The following is a 20,331-nucleotide window of genomic DNA, read 5'->3' as shown; positions in this document are numbered from 1 at the left end:
TCTTACAGGATGCAAAAGAAATTTACATTTCATTAGCACTTTAAGAATTCAATGAGGAAAAAACGCACTAAAGTTCAGAAAACCTTCGAGGCTGCACTGAAAATAGATTTTATTCAATGTATTTATTTTCATAAAGTATAACTATTTAAAATTGGATTAACACTGATTGAGAATGATACCAAACAGGAACAAATACCCCAGAAGACATAAAAGATAGAACAATACCAATATGTATTAACTTGTAAGTGTTAACAGCCATTTCTTAAGGAAGTTAGGAGAAACAGGCATGCAGTGAGTATCAGAACTGCTCCGAGAACTTCTAGTTCAACCACCTCATTTTAGAGACGAAACAGGTTCAGAGACACAGAAAGTGACTTGTTCATGGAGTGACTAAGACCCTAGGTTTCCTGACTTAACAAATCAGTGCTTTCTACCATGGCACCTAAAAATCAATGGACAATGTCAACCAAAGACAGTTGCTAATGCCTATTAGGCATGTACACTATATTGAATTTCCTCTTCTTGAAAATAGCCAGGTGTGGGGGGAGCCTGGGGGGGTTGGCTTTGCCTGTGAGGGAACATTATAAAGTAACTAGAAGAGTTAAAAGAAAAATGTGGACCTAGTACAGACCCTACTTAAAAGAAGATCTCTGTTAGAAAAGGTCTTTACAATGAGTAAGAAGAGAAAGCTCAGACCCTAGAAGCAAAAGAAAAAGATAAAAAGCACATAAAGATTGAGTTAAGGTTAAGCACAATCTGAATGTTTAGTCTGACTTGCAAAATAACCATAAATTAGTTCACATCAATTACACACTGTAACATGTGCTAACTTGCATTTATGAAAATGTTAGTAGATTCTCTATCAGTTTCCTAGTCATGGTAATAGACTTAAAATGAACATACACTCTGTTATCACTTATCTTTTAAGAAACAATGACATACATCTGCAAGTCAGCTACCCATAGTGAAGATGAAGGGCATCTCATTTTTGAGGCAGTGTATTTTATATGTACACTGTTAAAGTCATTCAATCCAAACCATCTAAAATGTTATTTTGTGGCCTATTTTTCCAGACACCAGGAGTTTTATGGAAACATTTGTCATATCAACTGAAACTCAAGATTTTTTTAATGCTACATTTTAATCAAATTATATAACAGAGTGATAAAATGGCTAAAGCATATATTTTTATTAAAATATTAATTCTAAAAATGCAAAGTAGGTCATAGAGCAAAAGATACAGATATTAGCATTCTGACCAGTTATAAATGTATCATTTTAGTAACAGTTGTAAAACTTGTTCTAAAAAACAAGTTAAAAGACTATGTAAGAAATTAGTGTTTTATTGCATAGGCATAATCGTAATTAATACCAAGTGACATACTAGAGCAAATATTACATTAAAAAGAATCTCTGAATGTCCTTTCTTGACCCAGAATGAAAACTACTTAGAATCAAGTTATAGAATTGATTAAAGAGTATACACACTAGAAATTTAAAAAAAAAAAAATCACTTTAGGTTTGAACAAAAAGTGATGAGATTTCTTTACCTGGCCCCAGAGTAACGTTCCCATTCCTAGGAATATTGACCATAGCCACTGTTCTATTGAAAGTTCTGAACAACTGAAAGGTTTTCCACCAAACTGCACAATTATTATCTGGAGGAATAATCAAGAATAAATTTATTTAGTGAATTTGCTGACTTACACTCTGACCCATGCTCCTTATATCTCATTGTGGACTTGTAATGAACAAACAAAATAGCTGATCCAGACATGCTTTGAGTAGCACAAAGGCACTGAAGAATGACCTTACTTCCATCAGTTGTCCTGGGCATATCAATCTAGACCAGCAACTAAGTGTTATCAGACTTGCTTGGTAGAGAGACAAGAAGTTATGTTTTTGCAATCCCCATATATTAAAAACAAAAAAAAACCCCTAACTTTGACAGTAAGTAGGAATTAACATTTTAGTGTATCAAGAATAATGATTTCTTTTAAATAAAATACTTCCAGAAACTATACAACAACTAAGCAAGCAACAGTTCCTCTCAAGTTGACAGAAAAACTGAAAGCTAAAACAGAAATGGTTTGCAGAGAAATAATTGAGAATTTTGGGTTTCAGAATCCAGTGCCCAAGGCATAGAATGAATAAATGCTTCAAAATTCTTGGACCTTCATTTTGAAACTAGCAACGTCACTGTCTGATTCTATCCTTGAAAAGCTCACTTTTTAAATCTTACTGTGTTTACTGACCTCCTGATGTGATCATGCACCATTCACCCACCTGCTTTGATTCCAGATTCTGCTATTAACAGTCGTTTGCATAGAAGAGTACCACAGAATTCAAGGTGATATAAAACATAGGTATAATACATAATTACGTAGAATTTACCACACGTAAAGTGATGCTTAGTTTGCTCTTATTATGGTCTTTATAAAAATGGCAAAATTTGGTCCTTTCTATTCCTTCTCAACCTCACTGTTCATACCCCATCCTCCACTTCTCTTCTGCCTTGTTTTGACAATATTACAAAATATAAAACTGGCATATAACCAACTCAGGATGCAGTCATTTAGAATCATGTGGATTTTAAAAATACTTATTTCAAAACCTATTATTACTTAATAATGAACTCAACTGTAGAAATACAACTGCTATTAATTGCTAGAAGCAATTAAGGGATCACTCTAGGTAGACTAAGAAATGGTTAGCTGTAAGACTGGCCTTAAATAAGATCAACATTATAACAGTTTTCGTAAAAGCAATGTAGAATAGATAATCAGAAACAGAGTGAGCGTGAGCAAACCCTGCCATAAGCAGCGTTGCAGCCACAGAACCAGCAGTGCAACCGCAGGAGTCCTAGCTTAATATGCTCATTCACAGGCAAAACTTCAGGATGGGGCAGATTTTCACTTGAGTTGTGATATTTAAAATTCTTCTTTGATGTCATCAAGGCAATACACAGAAGGCCCACACAATGAGGTCAAGTATTTTCTTGAATAAGCCACCTGCTTACCTAAGATCTCCACACAGTAATCATATTTGAAACTCTCTTTTACAATTACCCACCTGTACCACAAAAGTGCCTAAAACAATTGTGCAGAAGATGGCATTATTAAAGATTCCTTCAAACACATTTCTTTCACCGTGAATTTTCCGTGCATTTATTTCGTTGAAAAGTTGCATCAGTACAAAGGTGTTAAAAACAATAGTATAATGTTCCGATGGAGGAGCATGCAAAGGAGCATTTCTTCCGCTATCAATATCAAAAAACTTTTCTCCTGAAAGAATGAAAAGTTATTGCTTTGTAATTATCATACAAAATAACTGAACATTTTAAGGAAGCATGCAATAAAACCTAGTCAGACCTTTCTTTGATCTCGAACAGCAGCACAGAAAGAGTTGTGAGGGACCTGGGATCCTCCAGTACCACTCTTTTATCTTAGATGGAAGGAGATTGAAGCCCCCCTGAACTATGGTGACATGTTCAAGATCACATCTAAGTTAGTGGTTAGGCCAAGGATAAGAAATCAGGACCCTTTATTTCCCACTACTATCACACTGCCTCTCAAAATGTACTAAGTATCCACTGACAGAAAAAATTAAAGATAAATGGGGAGCCAGAAAGAAAAATAACATACATTCTTGAAAAATCTGCAATATAAGCTCAGGACCAAAACAACTGAAGATTTACTGGGCACTGAATTCTTACCGGCAAACAAGAGTGTAAAGACTACGACAAGCTGATAGAATGCGTGACCCAAAATATTCTTCATCATTGTGCGTGAGATGAGAGGCTTATTTCTACCATAAGGTTTCCGAAGCAAGAGAGATTCAGTGGGGGGTTCGGTCGCCAGAGCCAGAGAAGCAAGCGTATCCATGATGAGGTTTACCCATAGCATCTGCACAGCTTTAAGTGGTGAGTCCTAGAAAAGACAGGTTTCTTAATAGACATACACAACTTTCCAGGGATTCAGCAATTCGCAGGAAGCCATTTCTATTTAAAAACTTAAAGTACAGGAGTTAAAAATTACATTTCTGTATTAATTAACCTAAAATGCTAAGCTTGAACTTATTTAAATACTTAAATATTTAAAAAAGGCAGGTTATATACATTTGTGCTCTAAAATAAGCAAATTTTAATAAACAAATTGTCAACCTACTTGAGTAATACAGGCGCCCGTGAAAGCAACAATCACTGCTACTACATTCACGGTAAGCTGGAACTGAAGGAATTTTGAGATGCTGTCATAGACATTTCGTCCCCACATAACTGCTTTAACAATGCTTGTAAAATTGTCATCCGTGAGAATAATATCAGATGCTTCTTTAGCTACATCAGTTCCAGCGATACCCTATTAAAAGAAAATTTCTGAGAATTAGACTGAATGTTTAAAATACAACTTTTAAATATTTGAAAGGATAATATATATTTTACAAACAAAAATTTACTATTATACTTAATAATTATTGACTTATATTTACTGTAAAAGGGGGTAATATAGTTAAGTCTAAGACACTGTCTCCCAGAAAGACATTCATCTCAGTAGAAATTGAAAATAATAAATGAGACATTTACAATAAAGTTCAACTTTGGTTAAAAAAAAAAAAGAGAGAAATGGACACAAGTACTACCCCAAGTTCCTTCCAAAAGTCACATAAAAGATTTTTTTTTATTAAAAAATAAAAACTCTCAATGGCTAAAAGTTAGTGGGAAAAGAGATACATCATAAGAGGTTGGAAAGCAGATAACTAAATAGTTAAGAAACTCACAGACCCAGAAAGCTGAGCCCTAAACCAACAGTAGGGGAGAGCAGAGTAGCTGCTTTTTTTGCACCCCAGGACTCTTCTAAGTAAGGCTCAGGACTTACAGCATCAGATGAAGAGGTGAAGGCATGAATAAAAACAGGAGAAATTCCTACGTTTACTGAAGACACTGAGGAAGTACTTAGAAGGTCTAAACTAAAATAACAGTGTCTCTCAACAGGGGAATGGGATGGATGAGTAAGTTGTGGATTAATAAAAATGAGTGAACTACAGCTCTATGCAACCACACAGATGAATCTCACAACAGTGATGCATAAAGGAAGATGGACTCAAAAATAACATGTGATAGATAATCCTAACTACAAAGTATAAAAACAGACAAAGGGAATCTTCAGAATACTGGTTATCTCTGTGGAGAGACACAGCAGTGATTAGAAGAGAGTGTGGGTGAGGAATATGGGAATACAGAACATATATTTCTTGCCTTGCACAGAACAGGTCTGTTGATTTGGGGTAATCCATTCAGTGCATACTTATGACAGAGAAACTTTTCTGTATGTGGTACATTTTAATAATAAAATTAAAAGAAAAGGCAACTGGAGCCCCAGAAGCCCTCCCCAAGCCCACACAACTGGGCACTTTGCTACTCCATGGCCTGGCAGGAGACCGCCTGCTAATTGACCAAAGCGGGTCCAACAGTGAACTTTAGACTCAAGGGTACCACATGCTGCTGAGTACAGTACTCTTCTTCTTCTACTTGTTTCCCAGAAATCAAGATTGCCCTGTAGGCAGCAGATTTGAAAACTCTTTCCTGAAAATCTGACCATCCTAGGAGATGAGACCGACAGATACCGAAAATTCACGGCACCCTAAGAAAGTGAAATGGCCAAGCCAGATCACTTTACAGGGTAGCTTCTGGTTGATAAGTCATACGTAGAGGCCTCAGGCTTTCCAGCTTTTCAGCTTCCTACTGGTAAAAATATGCAGAAACAACCAAACAACCAACCATCACTTTGACATGTGATGAAAGCACTAACCTGAAAGACACAGACTAAATTAAAGGGAGATAGAGACACAGACGCTACAGAGGGACAAAAGCTGATAAAAAAAAAATCAGGGTTTCCCAGGTGGTGGTAGTGGTAAAGAATTCACGTAGGAGACATTAAAAAAAAAATCAAATCCTTAGAATGACAAAAGGCACAGCAATGAAACAAGAACTCAGAGATCTAAAAACAACTCTTGGAAATTAAATATATGATAACAGATATGAAAATACAACAGAAGCTGAGGAAATACTCCTGTACTCCTGCAAGATGATAAAAGTATGGCTGACAGGAGAAAAATAAAAAGACAAAGGCAAGCCCAAGAGGTTAAAAAACCAGGGGGACAAATCCACAAAGAATAAACAGTGGAGAAGAAGTAAGACGAGTATAAGAAAATGTCACAAAATTGAAGACAATGCGTTTTCACAGAAAAAAGTTGCCCTGAGACAAAACATCATGACGTTTCAGAGGACTGAGAACAAAGGAAAGACTTACGTACCACCAAAATGGAAAGAAAAACAAAAGGAGGTTCAAAATTCAGAATGATATGTAGTAACAATGAAGGTACAAATCTACAGTTCTGAGCGAAAGTAATTTTCGATCTAGATTTTTATACCAAGCAGGACTAAGTATCAAGGAGAAGTCTTTGAAGAAAGAGAGATTTCACTCATAAAAGTTATGAAAAAGTTTAACTTTCATGAATCCTTTTTCTCAGGAATCTATTGGAGATGGTGTTACTACATGAGAGGGTAAACCAAGAAAGATGATGACATCACACAACTTCATAAATCAAAAAGAAAATTACATCAAATCTAAGAAATTCAAATGCAACATAATAGAGGGGTAAAGAGACAGCTGTGCAGCAGGCTGAGCAAACAGTTCAGATTAAAGCATGTCAAAAGATCTGGGAGAGGTAGTAGTAAGAAGGCAGAACGGTAAAGCTGCCTGACATCTCTGACATCATGAAAGGAGAAGATGCTGATGAATTAGTGTTAAGAACATTAAAAAAAAAAAAAACTAAGAAAATAAACAGATAAAGATTAAAAGGTGAATTGAAAAAGAAAATGTACAGTGAGTGCAAAGTCACACAAGGAAGTAACAGTAATTATCAGCGACCACATGGCTCAGCTTGGCAAAGCATTTCCATTCACTATAACCAATCACAGTGAGGATGGTATACTGACTGATCTCTAACTCTGATGGGAGAAGACAGGATAGAAAGTGTGCATGAAAGCTTACAGATGTCTCTGTGTGTGCCTATCAAAGTGCTAAATCCTTACCTCCCTAAATGAAAAGTCATCAACAGATGCTTTTTATTAAACAAATTTAAAAAATCCTTGTTATTGTGCCATTTAGATACAATGATGCAAACTAAGAAACAGCAAAAACAGTTGGGTTTTCTTTAGTCAAAAAATGAGCTGTAAGAAATGATATGTGGTAGGGGATATAGTTTATCAAGTCTTATACAACTGTCTGACTTTTTAAAAGCTATGTAATATTGTTTTGATAAACACAAAAACAAAGCCCAAATCAAGCTTTTCTTGAAATAGTTCATGAAGGAGCAATCTTAATTTAAAATTTTGGTTTCTAGCTCCTAATCTGAATATTTTAATGTGCAACATGCTTAACACATCCAAACCCAACACATTTCCCTGCCTCTAATCCTTCTCCATCGTTAGCAAATGCAAATCTCACAGTCGCCAGTTCAAAATCTTTTGAAATTTAAAAAGCAACTTTAAGATGTTAATTGGTGTCCAAATAAAAACTAGTTCCATTGTGAAACAAGCCTGGGAAACTTTCTATCAAAAAGAGTTTAAAATAGCTTTTTTATGAGCTTCTTAAAGCTGTCTGCTGGGGCTTTCCAGGTGGCTCAGTGGTAAAGAACCCGCCTGCCAATGTAGGAGACCTGGGTTCAATCCCTAGGTTGGGAAAATTCCCTGGACAGGGTTGCCAATATCAAGAATACTGGCAACCCACTCCAGTATTCTTGCCTGGAGAATCCCATGGACAGAGGAGCCTGGAAGGCTACAGTCCAAAGGGCTGCGAAGAGTCAGACCTCAGAAGTGTGCTTGGGAACTGCTGGTCTACAGGATAAAAGAACAAACTGCTCAGCTTCATAGTCAAGGCCCTTCTGATCCTCACATCTAGTACCCACCAACACCACACCCTCTTCTAGAGAAGTTAGGCTACTTGTAATTCTTGGCAGTCTCTTGGCAGTACTTTTCTCCCTCCCTCGGTTTAAATGGCACCTCTTTCAGAAAACCTTTCTTAGCCTCTAGAGGCAGAGTCTAGGACTTCTTCCTGGAGGCACTCCCAGTGCTGCGTTTAGTCCTTCACTGTTGCCACTGTGCTTCACTGATTTACTCCTTTATGTGCTGAACCTTTAGGAGGCAGCAACTACTCACCTCTGGCCCAGATACTGGGAACAGCTTCTCAATGTTTGGAGAAGAAACAAATGTTCATTAACCCATAGTTTGAAAGTATTTTAAATTAAGATATTTTAACTACCTTAGGGAAGATTTTATTACCACAGATGCATACCTGGTTTCAGAAATATTAATACATCGTGGCGTTAGGTAGTTAGAATAGAAAACAGGAGTCCAAAATGGCAGTGACTAAAAGACAAGGAAGGGAAAAGCTGGCGAAAATAGAACAGAGGAAAGTCAAAGGAAGGTCCGAGGACCGGAGTGAGGACTTCAGGTAGAACAAACAGCACTCCTGGCTAAGCCCAATTTGCATAGAGCAGGCCCAGGGGGAAGAAAACATATATAAAAAGAGGAGCCAAAGGGCTCGCTTTCGCTGGCCCCCCCACCCCCGCGCACTGGGGCGCTCTTCTCTTCACATCTTTGGCTCAACATGCCCTCATACCTCGAAGATGGATTTTCCTGCTATTATCTAAATAAAATAGAGCTGTAACACTGACTTGTCTAAGAGCTATAACATGGTCCGTTCAAGACCTGAGAGCTATAACATGGTCTAAGACCCAGGAGCTGTGACACGCCGAGGGGGCTTTAATGTTCGTCACTCCAAATCTTTGTTGTGACGAGATAGAACCGAGGAGCATACACTCGCCTGACATCTATGGTGCCGTGACTCGGATTTAACCTGGCTGAAACAACCGCGGTGCTGGCCACAAGGGTAAGCCAAGCATAGCAGGAGCCCAACTCAGTGAAAGCTCCCACAGTAGAAGCGGAACACGAAGAAAACCCAGAGCAAGGGAACTGACAAGAGGCCCATTGTGCTGGAAACCAAGACAGTGAAAAACAAACCCAGCACAAAGGTCACGTGTCTCAGTCTCAGATTCCAGAAGACCTCCAGTTAAGGTAGGAGGTCCTCGCTCCTATGGCTGGAGGGACATGCCTACCAAAATCTTAATTCCTTTACAATCTCTCATTTCTTGTTTCCTTGAACCCCCACGAACAGGCGGGAGGCAGTAGGTGCAACTGAGGGACTCTGGAGAGGCTACTCCTTGGCATGTCCCAAAGGCACCATCTGCTGGGCCCCAGTAGCTGTTACCCAAGCTGGTGCGGGTTCTTCTGTCCTTTCTCTTCTCTGTGCCAAGGATCAGGCCAATGAAAGCTGTGAGCACAGGTCAGGAATTTAGCAGGCTTTCTGGCAGGCTACGAAGGGGATCCCTTGGCACGTTTTTCCCACTGCTTTTTCTTCCTGTCCTTCAGCTCTCTCTCTCCCAGGACTCAAGCCCGGCCAAAACCCATGAAGCTCAGGCTCGGTCTCATTGCAAAAATTCATTGAGAGACAAAGTGGTAAGTAAGAGGTGGATTTGTTAGGATTCAGAGAAGCCATTCTTCAGGGTGTGGGCCATTGCCTACCACAAGGGCTGGGGCCATGGAATGCAGCCTGGCTAGGTTTTGCTGGCGGGGTGAACTCATATGCTAACGAGTGGGAGGATCATCCCAATCACTGGGGAACCACCCACCCCTCCCTCTTTTGACAGTGCCTTAGAGCTGTCCTGCCACCTCTGGGTGTGTCTTTTGGTTTACAGATTGAGGATTAAGGTTTACTTGAATTTAACTTCATGGGAAATAGATGGGGAAACAGTAGAAACAGTGTTAGACTTTATTTTTCTGGGCTCCAAAATCACTGCAGATGGTGACTGCAGCCATGAAATTAAAAGACGCTTACTCCTTGGAAGGAAAGTTATCACCAACCTAGACAGCACATTCAAAAGCAGAGACATTACTTTGCCAACTAAGGTCCGTCTAGTCAAGGCTATGGTTTTTCCAGTGGTCATGTATGGATGTGAGAGTTGGACAGTGAAGAAGGCTGAGCGCCGAAGAATTGATGTTTTTGAACTGTGGTGTTGGAGAAGACTCTTGAGAGTTCCTTGGACTGCAAGAAGATCCAACTAGTCCATCCTAAAGGAGATTGGTCCTGGGTGTTCTTTGGAAGGACTGATGCTAAAGCTGAAACTCCAGTACTTTGGCCACCTCATGCGAAGAGTTCACTCACTGGAAAAGACTCTGATGCTGGGAGGGATTGGGTGCAGGAGGATAAGGGGACGACAGAGGATAAGATGGCTGGATGGCATCACAGACTCGATGGACGGGAATTTGAGTGAACTTCCGGAGATGGTGATGGACAGGGAGGCCTGGTATGCTGCAATTCATAGGGTGGCAAAGAGTCAGACACAACTGAGCGACTGAACTGAACTGAATTTAACTTGTCATGTTGGACCCAACTGATTTTAATTGGTTTACGTTATGCCCTTGTGTTATGTCATTCTTTCAAAGGTTGTGCTCTGCCCCCTTCCCTCCTGTTTCACGCTCCTTTCCTCAGCCCCATCTGGGCCCACAATGTTGCCTCTACAATCTTCTGGAGGGACAATCAGAAAATAGCTGGCCTTGGGAGGGAAATACTATATAATTAATATCCAACCCCTTAATCCTACTCAGCACTGGTCACGCTGGAGGTCTTGGGGACGCCCAACTCCAGTCCGGGGGTCCCAGGAGGTTAACCTGCCTTGACCTGCATAGGGATTTGATCCTCAAAAGGCTGTCACGCCTCAACCTGCTCGGGCATCCGCCAGTCTCAGGGACCTGCTCAGGGACCCAATTCTCAGGAGGCTGTCACGCCTCAGCCTGCCCGGGGATCTGCACCCTGACCTGGGAACGCCTGGCTCTCAGGTTGCAACAGTACTGCGTAGGATGAGCTTCAGAAAGACTCACCCCTAAGGAAGTCCACCCATGGAAAGTAAAGGAGGCCTATTAGTTTTTTCTTTTCCTTTTCCTCCCTGTCATGACTGTCTTTCAGATGGGAAATAATCAATCCACTTCCCGGCAGACGCCCTTGAGATGCATCCTTGATAACCGGAAGCTGTTTGATCTTCTAACTCTGAGGAGGAGTTGCTTAAAATTTTTTTGTGCCACTGTGTGACCACAGTATCCACTGGGGGATGAGGAACACTGGCCTGAGGATGGGACTTTAAATTACAATACCATCCTGCAATTAGAATTATTCTGCAAAAGACAAGGGAAATAGACAGAGATCCCCTATGTCCAAATTTTCTTCCGATTAAGAGATATGAAGGAACTCTGTCTTAAGTATGGGATTGTTGTACGCCCTAAAAGTGAGCCTACTAGGCAAATGGTGTTAGGCACAGGCAACCAAGAGGAGGAACCCCCTCCCCCACCTCCGTAAAGGCTCACCTCCCACAGCTCCCAAGTTGTCTGGTGCTCCTTCCTTGTATCCAAATGTGCCCCCATATCCAGGAGCACCCCCTCCACAAAAGCCACCTCGAGAATGTCCCTTAGTTGAAACTGGAGAATTCGGACCAACCCGGGTCCATAAGCCCTTCTCCCTCTTAGAACTAAGACAGATCAAACAAGACCTGGGAAGCTATACAGATGACCCAGGCAAATATATAGATACATTCCAACATACTACCTTGGCCTTTGACTTGACGTGGAAGGACATCATGGTCATATTTAGTTAAACTTTATCTGACCCTGAGCATCCTAGGGTCTTAAAGGAAGCTCGAAGGCATGCAACAGGGCTTCACAAGTCAAGCGATAAATACCCAGTAGAGAAAACTGCAGTCCCCTCCTCCGACCTAACTGGAATTATAATGACCCTGAGCACATCTGGGAAAGGGATCATTTTCTAATCTGTGTGAAGGCAGGACTGAAAGCAGCCCAACAAAAGTAATCAGCTACGCCCACGTCTCAGCAATAACTCAGGAGCCCAATGAGAACCCCACTGCCTTTCTGGAGAGGCTAAAAGAGGCCCTCCAAAAGTTTACCAACCTGGACTTAGACTCTTACGAGGGATAGGTGATTTTAAAGGACAAATTCCTGTCCCAATGTACATCAGACATCAGAATTAAGTTACAACAGCTCCATTAGCAGGACCCTGCTGCCTCTTTAGATGAGATGGTCCAGACAGCCACCAATACCTTTCATAACAGAGAATAGGAGAGGGAGGCCAAGCCCAGGAAAGGGAGGAAAGGAAAGAGACAAGGAATGCCCAGATGCTGGCCGCCCTCCAGGGAAGCCCTATGGCACACCCCAAGTCCTTGAAGGACAAGGCACGAGGCAAATGCCTAATCTGTAGACAGGCGGGGCATTGGGCCAAAGAGTGTCCGAACCGTGACAAGTCTTTTAGAATGGCTTGCCACAAACGCCATCAACTAGGACATTGGGCAGCACTCTGCCCTTGGCACCCAAGAGCCTCAAGGTCAAGCGCCAAGCCTTCCCTATGATGGTGCAAGAGGACTGAAGTGGCCCGCTCCAGCCAGACCGCCTGTCACAGATAACCATCACGGGGCTGGAGCCAAGGGTGCAACTGGATGTGGCAGGTAGGTCCGAGAATTTCTTGGTTGATACAGGGGCTACCTACTCTGTCTTGATCTCCTACTCCGGAACCTTCTCCTCCCAAACCTGTACCATTCTGGGTGCTACAGGAAAAACAACTACTAAAAGATCCACCCGAGCACTTCTTTGTTGCTGGGATGGACAAATATTTTCCCACCAGTTTCTGGTGGTCCCTAAGTGTCCTATTCCCTTATTGGGAAGAGATATACTCACTAAACTGGGGACCACCCTTGTGATGGGAAGCTTTTCAGCCCCTAGAGCTCTACAGCTCCTGGTTACTACGGAAGAACCCATTACACCTTCAATAGAGAGGGACCAAAAACTAGGGGAAGACAAAATTAACTGCCAGGTGTGGGACCAGGGGATTCCTGGATGAGCCCACCAAGCTGAACCGGTCATCATTGTCCTCCGAGATCCCACTCAGTTTCCTAACCGGAAACAACATCCCCTCAGAAGAGAGGCTCGGGAGGGACTACAGCCTTTAATAAACAAATTCCTTACTTGTGGGCTATTGGTCCCCATCAATTTGCCATGTAACACCCCAATCCTCTCAGAAAAGAAAAAGGACGGAACCTGGCGAACGGTTTAAGATCTCCGGATCATAAATGAAGCTATAGCCCCCCTCCATCCCACAGCACCCAATCCCTATGTAATCTTGGGAGAAATCCCACCCGGGGCCAAGTGGTTTACAGTCTTGGATCTCAAAGATGCATTTTTTTGCATATCACTGGCTAAAGAATCCCAATATCTTTCTGCCTTTGAGTGGGAGGCCCCAGGAGAAAAGTACCGACAGACAACTTGGACAGTATTACCTCAGGGGTTCAGAGATAGCCCCCACCTGTTTGAACAGGCCCTTAGCTGGGATCTCCTAGATCTGGACCTGGGACCTAATGGGACAATATTACAATATGTAGATGACCTACTGGTCTGCTCTCCAGATGAGAAAAATGCCCAACAACATGCAATTCAGGTTCTAAACTTTTTGGCAGAAGGGGGATATAAAGTCTCCTGTGCTAAGGCACAGATGGACGAGACAAAGGTCACTTACCTGGGAGTTCAGATTACACGGGGTCCAGGAGGCTGTCCTCTGATCAGGTACAAGGAATCCTCCAGTTGCCCTCCCCCACGACTTGAAAACAATTGCGAGCTTTCCTGGGGCTAACTGGATATTGTAGAATCTGGGTACCCAACTATGGTCTAACTGCCCAGCCCTTATATGAAAGCTTAAAGGGATAGGATGATTCAATCCCACTGATGTGGGGAACTCCTCAAAAGAAGGCAGAGGCTACACCAAAACAGGCCTTAACTCAGGCACCTGCCTTGAGGTTGCCAGACCCAGAAAAAGCATTCCAACTTTACGTCCATGAAAGAGAGGGAGTAGCCTTGGGAGTGTTAACTTGAAGGTTGGGGTCTGAGCCCCAGCCTGTAGCTTACTTATCCAAGAGGCTTGATCCAACTGCCCGAGGCTGGCCCCCCGCCTTCGAAATCTTGCAGCTATTGCAATCATGATAGAAGATGCTTTAAAACTCTCCTTTGGGGGCAAACAATTTTTACCAGCCACCAAGTAAAACAACTCCTAAATGGGAAAGGCCATTTATGGATGTCCGATCAAAGAGTCCTCAGATATCAAGTAATGCTGATGGAAAATCCAGGCCTCACTATATCCCCTTGTGAGGTTTTTAACCCAGCCACCCTCCTACCTACCCGAGGGCTCTCTCCCCTTTCACTCTTGTCTAGAAACCTTGGACCACTGGACAAAACCCCGAGAGGGATTGTCAGAAGATCCTCTGACCAATCCTGAGGAAACCTGGTGCCCTGACGGAAGCGGCTTTGTCTTGGATGGAATAAGAAGAGCCGGGGATGCAGTAGTCTCCAATTTTGAGACCATCGAGGCCAAGCCTCTGCCACCAGGTCAACAAGCTACAACGTGCAGTGCCAGTTCAACAAAGATATAAAACTACGGCCAACCATGTAAAACACCACTCACCCTTAGATGGACCCCACTATAAGGACTCTGAGGCTTGAGACTAGCAAGAGGGAGAGGCCCAATGCCCCTCGCCATCCCAGTTCAGCAGGAAGTAGCCAGCGAGACCTTGACGCCCCTATTCCCAAAGTATTGGGCCTCTCGTCTCTTGAGGGGTTAATGTTAGGTACTTAGAATAGAAAACAGGAGTCCAAAACGGTGCTGGCTAAAAGACAAGGAAGGGAAAGACCCGCGAAAATAGAACAAAGGAAGGTCAAAGGAAGGTCTGAGGACTGGAATGAGGACTTCAGGTAGAACAAACAGCACTCCTGGCTAAGCCCAATTTGCACAGGGCAGGCCCGGGGGGAAGAAAACACATATAAAAAGAGGAGCCAAAGGGCTCGCACTCTCTCTCTTTCCCACGCGCTGGAGCGCTCCTCTCTTCACATCTTTGGCTTGACATGCCCTCACGCCTTGAAGATGGATTTTCCTGCTATTATCTAAATAAAACAGAGCTGTCACACTGAGCTGTCACACTGATTTGTCTAAGGGCTATAACTCGGTCCGTTCGAGACCTGACAGCTATAATACAGCCTGAGACCCGAGAGCTGCGACACGCCGAGGGGGGCTTTAATGTCCGTCACCCCAAATCTTTGTTGTGACGAGACAGAACCGAGGAGCATACAGTCGCCTGACGATGGCATTCAGGCTTTGACGACAGAAATATCTGGAGATGTGTGCTTAACTGAATTTTGGTAAGAATGCGTGGGTGCTAAGTTGCTTCAGTCGTGTCCGACTCTTTGGGACCCCATGGACTGTAGCCCACCAGGCTCCTCTGTCCAGGGGGTTTTCCAGGCAAGAATACTGGAGTGGGCTGCCATGCCCCCCTCCAGGGGACGGTCTCAACCCAGGGATTGAACCCACTGTCTCCTGCATTGGCAGGTGGGCTCTTTACCACTAGTGCCACCTGGGAAGGCCCTCGGTAAGAATAATGCAATATAATTTTAAAAATAATGTAATCATATTTTAAACACAGCATGGAGACTTGCCATCTAAAGGAATTCTAAAAGGAGTGGCTAAATAGGGGAAAATGCCAGGTCTCTTTGCAAGCTAATAATGTACTCACATTAGAGCCCCTTTATTTTATTGTTGTACATTTTAATGTTGAATTTGCCAAATACACATAGATACAGACACAGAGAAAGAGAGAAAAAGGGAAAGAGAGAGAGGAAAAAAGGAGAGGAAGAGAATTGACTTTTAAAATACTATTTGTCTGAAATATAAGAGACAGGTTTACAAAGATCTAATCGATAGCAATTTTTTGTGGGTCTCTAATAAAATCCTGAGATAAATAATTTTGTCTTTCAGTTTTAAAATACGAAATTGAAGAAGTGAACAAATACACAAAGTAAATTCAAGCTTGAGCAAGAATGCTTTCAAGTCACTTGAAAGTGCTTTTCAAGTGGCTTCCAAGCCACTAAGCACTTACCCTTTCTCCATACAAAAAAAAAAAAAAATCTAAAATAAATTTAGACTTTTTTTTGACGTGCTACCTTTAAAAAAACAGGTGGTAAAATGCGCTTAAAACTTTCATGGCTTAAAAATCAAATAAGACTAGCAGCTGTATTGTGCTTTTGTTTGAAATACTACATTTACCTGCCTTTATTTAAAGCCCTTAGCATCTGCCTTAAACACCGAAGTTTCAGGAAGAAAGTTTTTTGTTTTTGAATTTTAAAATGCATTGTACATAAATACATTCCTGGTCACCTGTCCAGATGAGAGCAGAAGTAAGGATCCTGCTAAACGCTCAAGAGCAATGATTCTGTGTTTCCAAAGTGAACCTGTTTTGCTTACAGCCAAAGCAACGGCCCTGAAATATTCCTTATCCTCTCAGCTACTTTTCTCCACTCTTCAGAGGTTCCCACCAACGTCCTGCTTACCATAATGAGTCTGGGACAAGGCAGAGTGGGAAACTCTGGGTTCACAGCTACTGGTTGAGGGTACTTTACCCATATCATTTCCTTCTTCCATCTCCCTAACTTCTGCTGAAAGGCAGCCACCATCGTGATGGTTCTGCTAAACCTCTATTTGAGCAGTGAAACATCAGAGGGATAAATTATGCAAACAAACACGGGTACACATAAAAATTCTCTTTTCTGAAACACCTGCGGCCTGACTGTATTTCAAAATTCAAAGCCTGATCATACTCTAGAAGCACATACCTTCTATCACTAATTCTCCCAGACAGGGTTAGCATCCCATAATACACATTAATATTTCTATTTCTACAATGACTATGAATGTTCATTTTAAGTGTGATAAATAACACCCTCACATCATCCAGAATATTTTTTTGCAATAAATGAGTGTGCTGCAAATTTAGGGGAAAAAATTCAGTTTTGTATTTTTGTATTTGAGAATTGTGATTTTGGACTTGTATATTCTAAAAGTTAAATAAAGCAAATTAAAATTAAGTAAAATACTTAAATTTTCTATGTCATGGTAAGTACAAAGATTCATTCCAACACTGAAACATTAGGAGTGGATTCAAAGATTCAACAGTCTAATTTTAATCATTAAACATTTATGTAGCATGCGTATTTCATGATATCTATTTTATAGTAAACACTTCATCAGTACTATGGCTACAGTATAAAGAAAATAATGAAAGGCTGAAATTTTTTTGCACTTTTAAAATAATCAAATATAAATTGAGAACTTGGGTGGCGTGAAGCAGATTGTTTTCAATCAAACAAGATTAGATCTATTATATATTAAATGATTATTCTGAAAAGTTACTCAAGACATTTTCAGTTGAGTGCAAGATTTCTAATTTTATTCTTAAATACACATAACTAATTTAATGCATAACTATTTATATGCATAAATAATTTAACAGGACCACTAAAAGGTTTAGATGAGATACAGACACTTATGTACTTTACAGAGTACAATGTAAATGTATGAACGTATTATAACTGTTCAAAAGAAGTCTTCTTCCAGCATCAAAAAAAGTTATTATATAAATTAGACTTATAAACCAATTTTGGCTTACATGTTGTCCCTCAAGAGTAGAGGGACGGTGTTTAAAATCAACAGCAATTTAGTAACAAAGAAACCAAACAAGCAGAAAATTCAGCCAGTAAATTATGTCTAAATGAATATTTGAATTAGGTGAGTGCCTACCATTGCAAATCCAACATCAGCTTTCTTTAATGCCGGGCCATCATTCGTACCATCACCAGTGACAGCTACCACCTGGCGTTGTTCGGAAACAGTGCTGTCAATTATACCTGGAATAAAAGTATTTGTGCTGTAAAAACGATTTGTTTAATTTAATAGTGATTCTGTAGGATATACCTTCGCTGGCCAGTTATATAGACTCAAAGTTCAAAATAATTAAGCATAGAGAAATGGAAACTGCTGAGATGCTGGGCAAGGAACAACTCCAGAAACTGTTGTATTAGCTATTATATCCTGTTTTACTTACTGAGAATAAACACAATCCACCTAAGGTATTAACAGGAAATGTATTTAGATTTTATTGGCAAAGATGACATCTATGAGTCAATCTAATATTCAGTATCTGTTACTATTTTAGGAAGCAATGCATTTCTGTATCAAAAAGTTGTGGGAAAATTGCAAAACCTACTCACCTTTAACCAGTGTATGTTTGTCAGTAGGAGATGATCTTGCAAGCACTCGAAGCTTTGGCCAAATCTTGTCTATCCGCTCTTGCTCAATCTATAAATTTTCGTCAAAGTTAAAACATGCCCAAGCCTAGTTTTCTAATTCCAAATTAGCTATCTAGCATTTGTATCAGTGGTTCTCAAAGGATGGTTACCAGACCAGCAGTATCAGCAACTCTTGGGAACTTGTTAGAAATGGAAATTGCTGAGCAAGATCCAAGGCCTAGCTGATAAAGATACTGTGAAGTGGGGCCAACTAATCCATGTACACAAAGCTCTCTAGGTCACTCTGATGCAGACTCAAGTTTGAGAACAATGTTATACATTATTATAAGATCAAATTTTAACCATCTCCCCACTGCCTATGAACATAAGAACTCCTTAGCATAAGTAGTGCAAAGTCTGGGGCCTCCTAAAATATGTTCCATAGCAACCTGTCCAAAATCATCTCCCCTTACTGGCTTACACATACTGTGTTTCTTGGGCCCGGACTGAAAAAAAAAAAACCACTCACTCCCTTCAAGGCAAATTTCTTTATCACTTGTTCCCTCTATTTCCTAAAACGTTTTGCTTCTTGAGGTGAGGGCTGCACCTTTCCAGGTGTGATGCCTAACACACAGTGCATATTCAAAGTGTATCTGTTGAATGAAATTCCTAATATACTAAAAATATAGCAGCTTAAAAAGCAAAACACCCTTACCTCTCCTTTTTCATTTCGTATTCTCCTGTTGAAATCTTTACCTTCTAGGCAAAGAAAATCTTCCCCAGGATGTAAAATACCACATTTGGTGGCAATAGCCCGAGCAGTATTAATATTATCACCAGTGACCATCCGCACAGTAATTCCAGCCCTCTGACATTTCTTTATTGCATCTGGCACCTGGTTAATGTGGAAAAAATTCATATCATGAAAGAAAATTAGAGTATTTCCAGGATGGGGAAAAAAAATCCCACTGAACAAATATAGATTGCCTCACAGTCCCACAAATGACAACCTTCATTTCATCTCAAGATATTAAATATTTCTTGCAGTATGCCCAAACCTCTTCTTTCCTTTTCCACTGCCACAGTCCTAGTTTAGGTTTCAGTTATCATTTGATTTAACTTGCCTGCATTATTCATTTGCCAAAGGCCTTTCCCAGAGCCTTTCCCTCTGGCAACCAATAGGCAATTCTTTCCTGGTTGGCTTTCTACCTTTCGGGTTCTACTGCCCAGACATCAGCATATACTGTTGGTGTTCTTGGGGTAAAGAGAGACTCACTTTCCACCCAACTCGTTATTTTTTAAGGGTCACCTCTCCTGTTCTAGAACCTCCAACCACCATCTACGTGCTCGTTACTACATCTTTTTCCCAGCTCATTGTGTGAGTTGGATTCTTAGTTATACCAGAGAAGCAGACATCAGAATGTGGGTGCCCAAAAGGAAAACTACGCTCTCTATCTAATAGAAACCTAACGATGATCTGACCTCCTCCATCTCCCTTACCCTCTACATCCGTAAGGGCAAAAGAATCCTGCAAATTGGATCTCAAACTTTCCTGCAATTCCCGTCACCATGCTTGTTTCCCGAGCTATTGCAAAAGCTTTTTTTTTTTTTTTAATTGGCATCCCTGTGTTTATGTTTGTTTCCCCTTTAAAACATCTGATATACCTGACAATAGAGTTCTTTTTCTAATACACTTTCTTAAAAATATATGATGATTACTCAACTGTTATACTATAAACCACAAAGTTCTCAGTATAACAGAGTATCACACTTGAGCTTCAGAATAGTTTCCTAGTAGATAAACAAGGATTTACTGTATAGCACAGGGAACTATATTCAATATCTTGTAACAACCTATAATGGAAAAGAATAAAAAAAGAAAAAAAATGTATAACTGAATCACTTGGCTGTATACCTGAAACTAACACAGTATTGTAAACTGAACACATTTCAATTTAAAAAAATACAAGATGACCAAATACTGTACTACTGGACACTCTTACATTAAAAAAAAAAAAAAAACCTGTTTAGATAAAATTGAAAATTTAGTT

At 40.8% G+C, this 20,331-nt stretch overlaps 1 protein-coding gene and 1 non-coding gene across 7 annotated transcripts in view; one reads left to right on the top strand and one right to left on the bottom strand.

Annotated features, from left to right (window-relative positions):
• Window positions 1-20,331, bottom strand: part of ATP2B1 (ATPase plasma membrane Ca2+ transporting 1) — a 133,178-nt gene that overhangs the window by 12,383 nt on the left and 100,464 nt on the right. For all 6 annotated transcript variants that reach the window (XM_040234434.1, XM_040234437.1, XM_040234438.1 and 3 more), the window contains exons 13-19: window positions 18,996-19,175; window positions 18,263-18,350; window positions 17,793-17,899; window positions 4,167-4,358; window positions 3,716-3,929; window positions 3,073-3,284; window positions 1,551-1,658 (exon numbers count right to left, since the gene is read on the bottom strand). In XM_040234434.1, coding sequence (XP_040090368.1) covers window positions 1,551-1,658; window positions 3,073-3,284; window positions 3,716-3,929; window positions 4,167-4,358; window positions 17,793-17,899; window positions 18,263-18,350; window positions 18,996-19,175 — 1,101 coding nt within the window. The remainder of the gene's footprint in view (window positions 1-1,550; window positions 1,659-3,072; window positions 3,285-3,715; window positions 3,930-4,166; window positions 4,359-17,792; window positions 17,900-18,262; window positions 18,351-18,995; window positions 19,176-20,331) is intronic.
• LOC120858986 lies at window positions 16,798-16,930 on the top strand. The gene has a single exon (XR_005720008.1). It is a non-coding gene; the product is annotated as a small nucleolar RNA snR80 (small nucleolar RNA).

This window comes from Oryx dammah, unplaced genomic scaffold (genome assembly GCF_014754425.2).
Source record: "Oryx dammah isolate SB20612 unplaced genomic scaffold, SCBI_Odam_1.1 HiC_scaffold_29, whole genome shotgun sequence".
NCBI classification, from domain to species: Eukaryota; Metazoa; Chordata; class Mammalia; order Artiodactyla; family Bovidae; genus Oryx; species Oryx dammah.
Note: the sequence above shows the minus strand (reverse complement) of the source record. Positions and strands in the feature narration are given on the sequence as shown.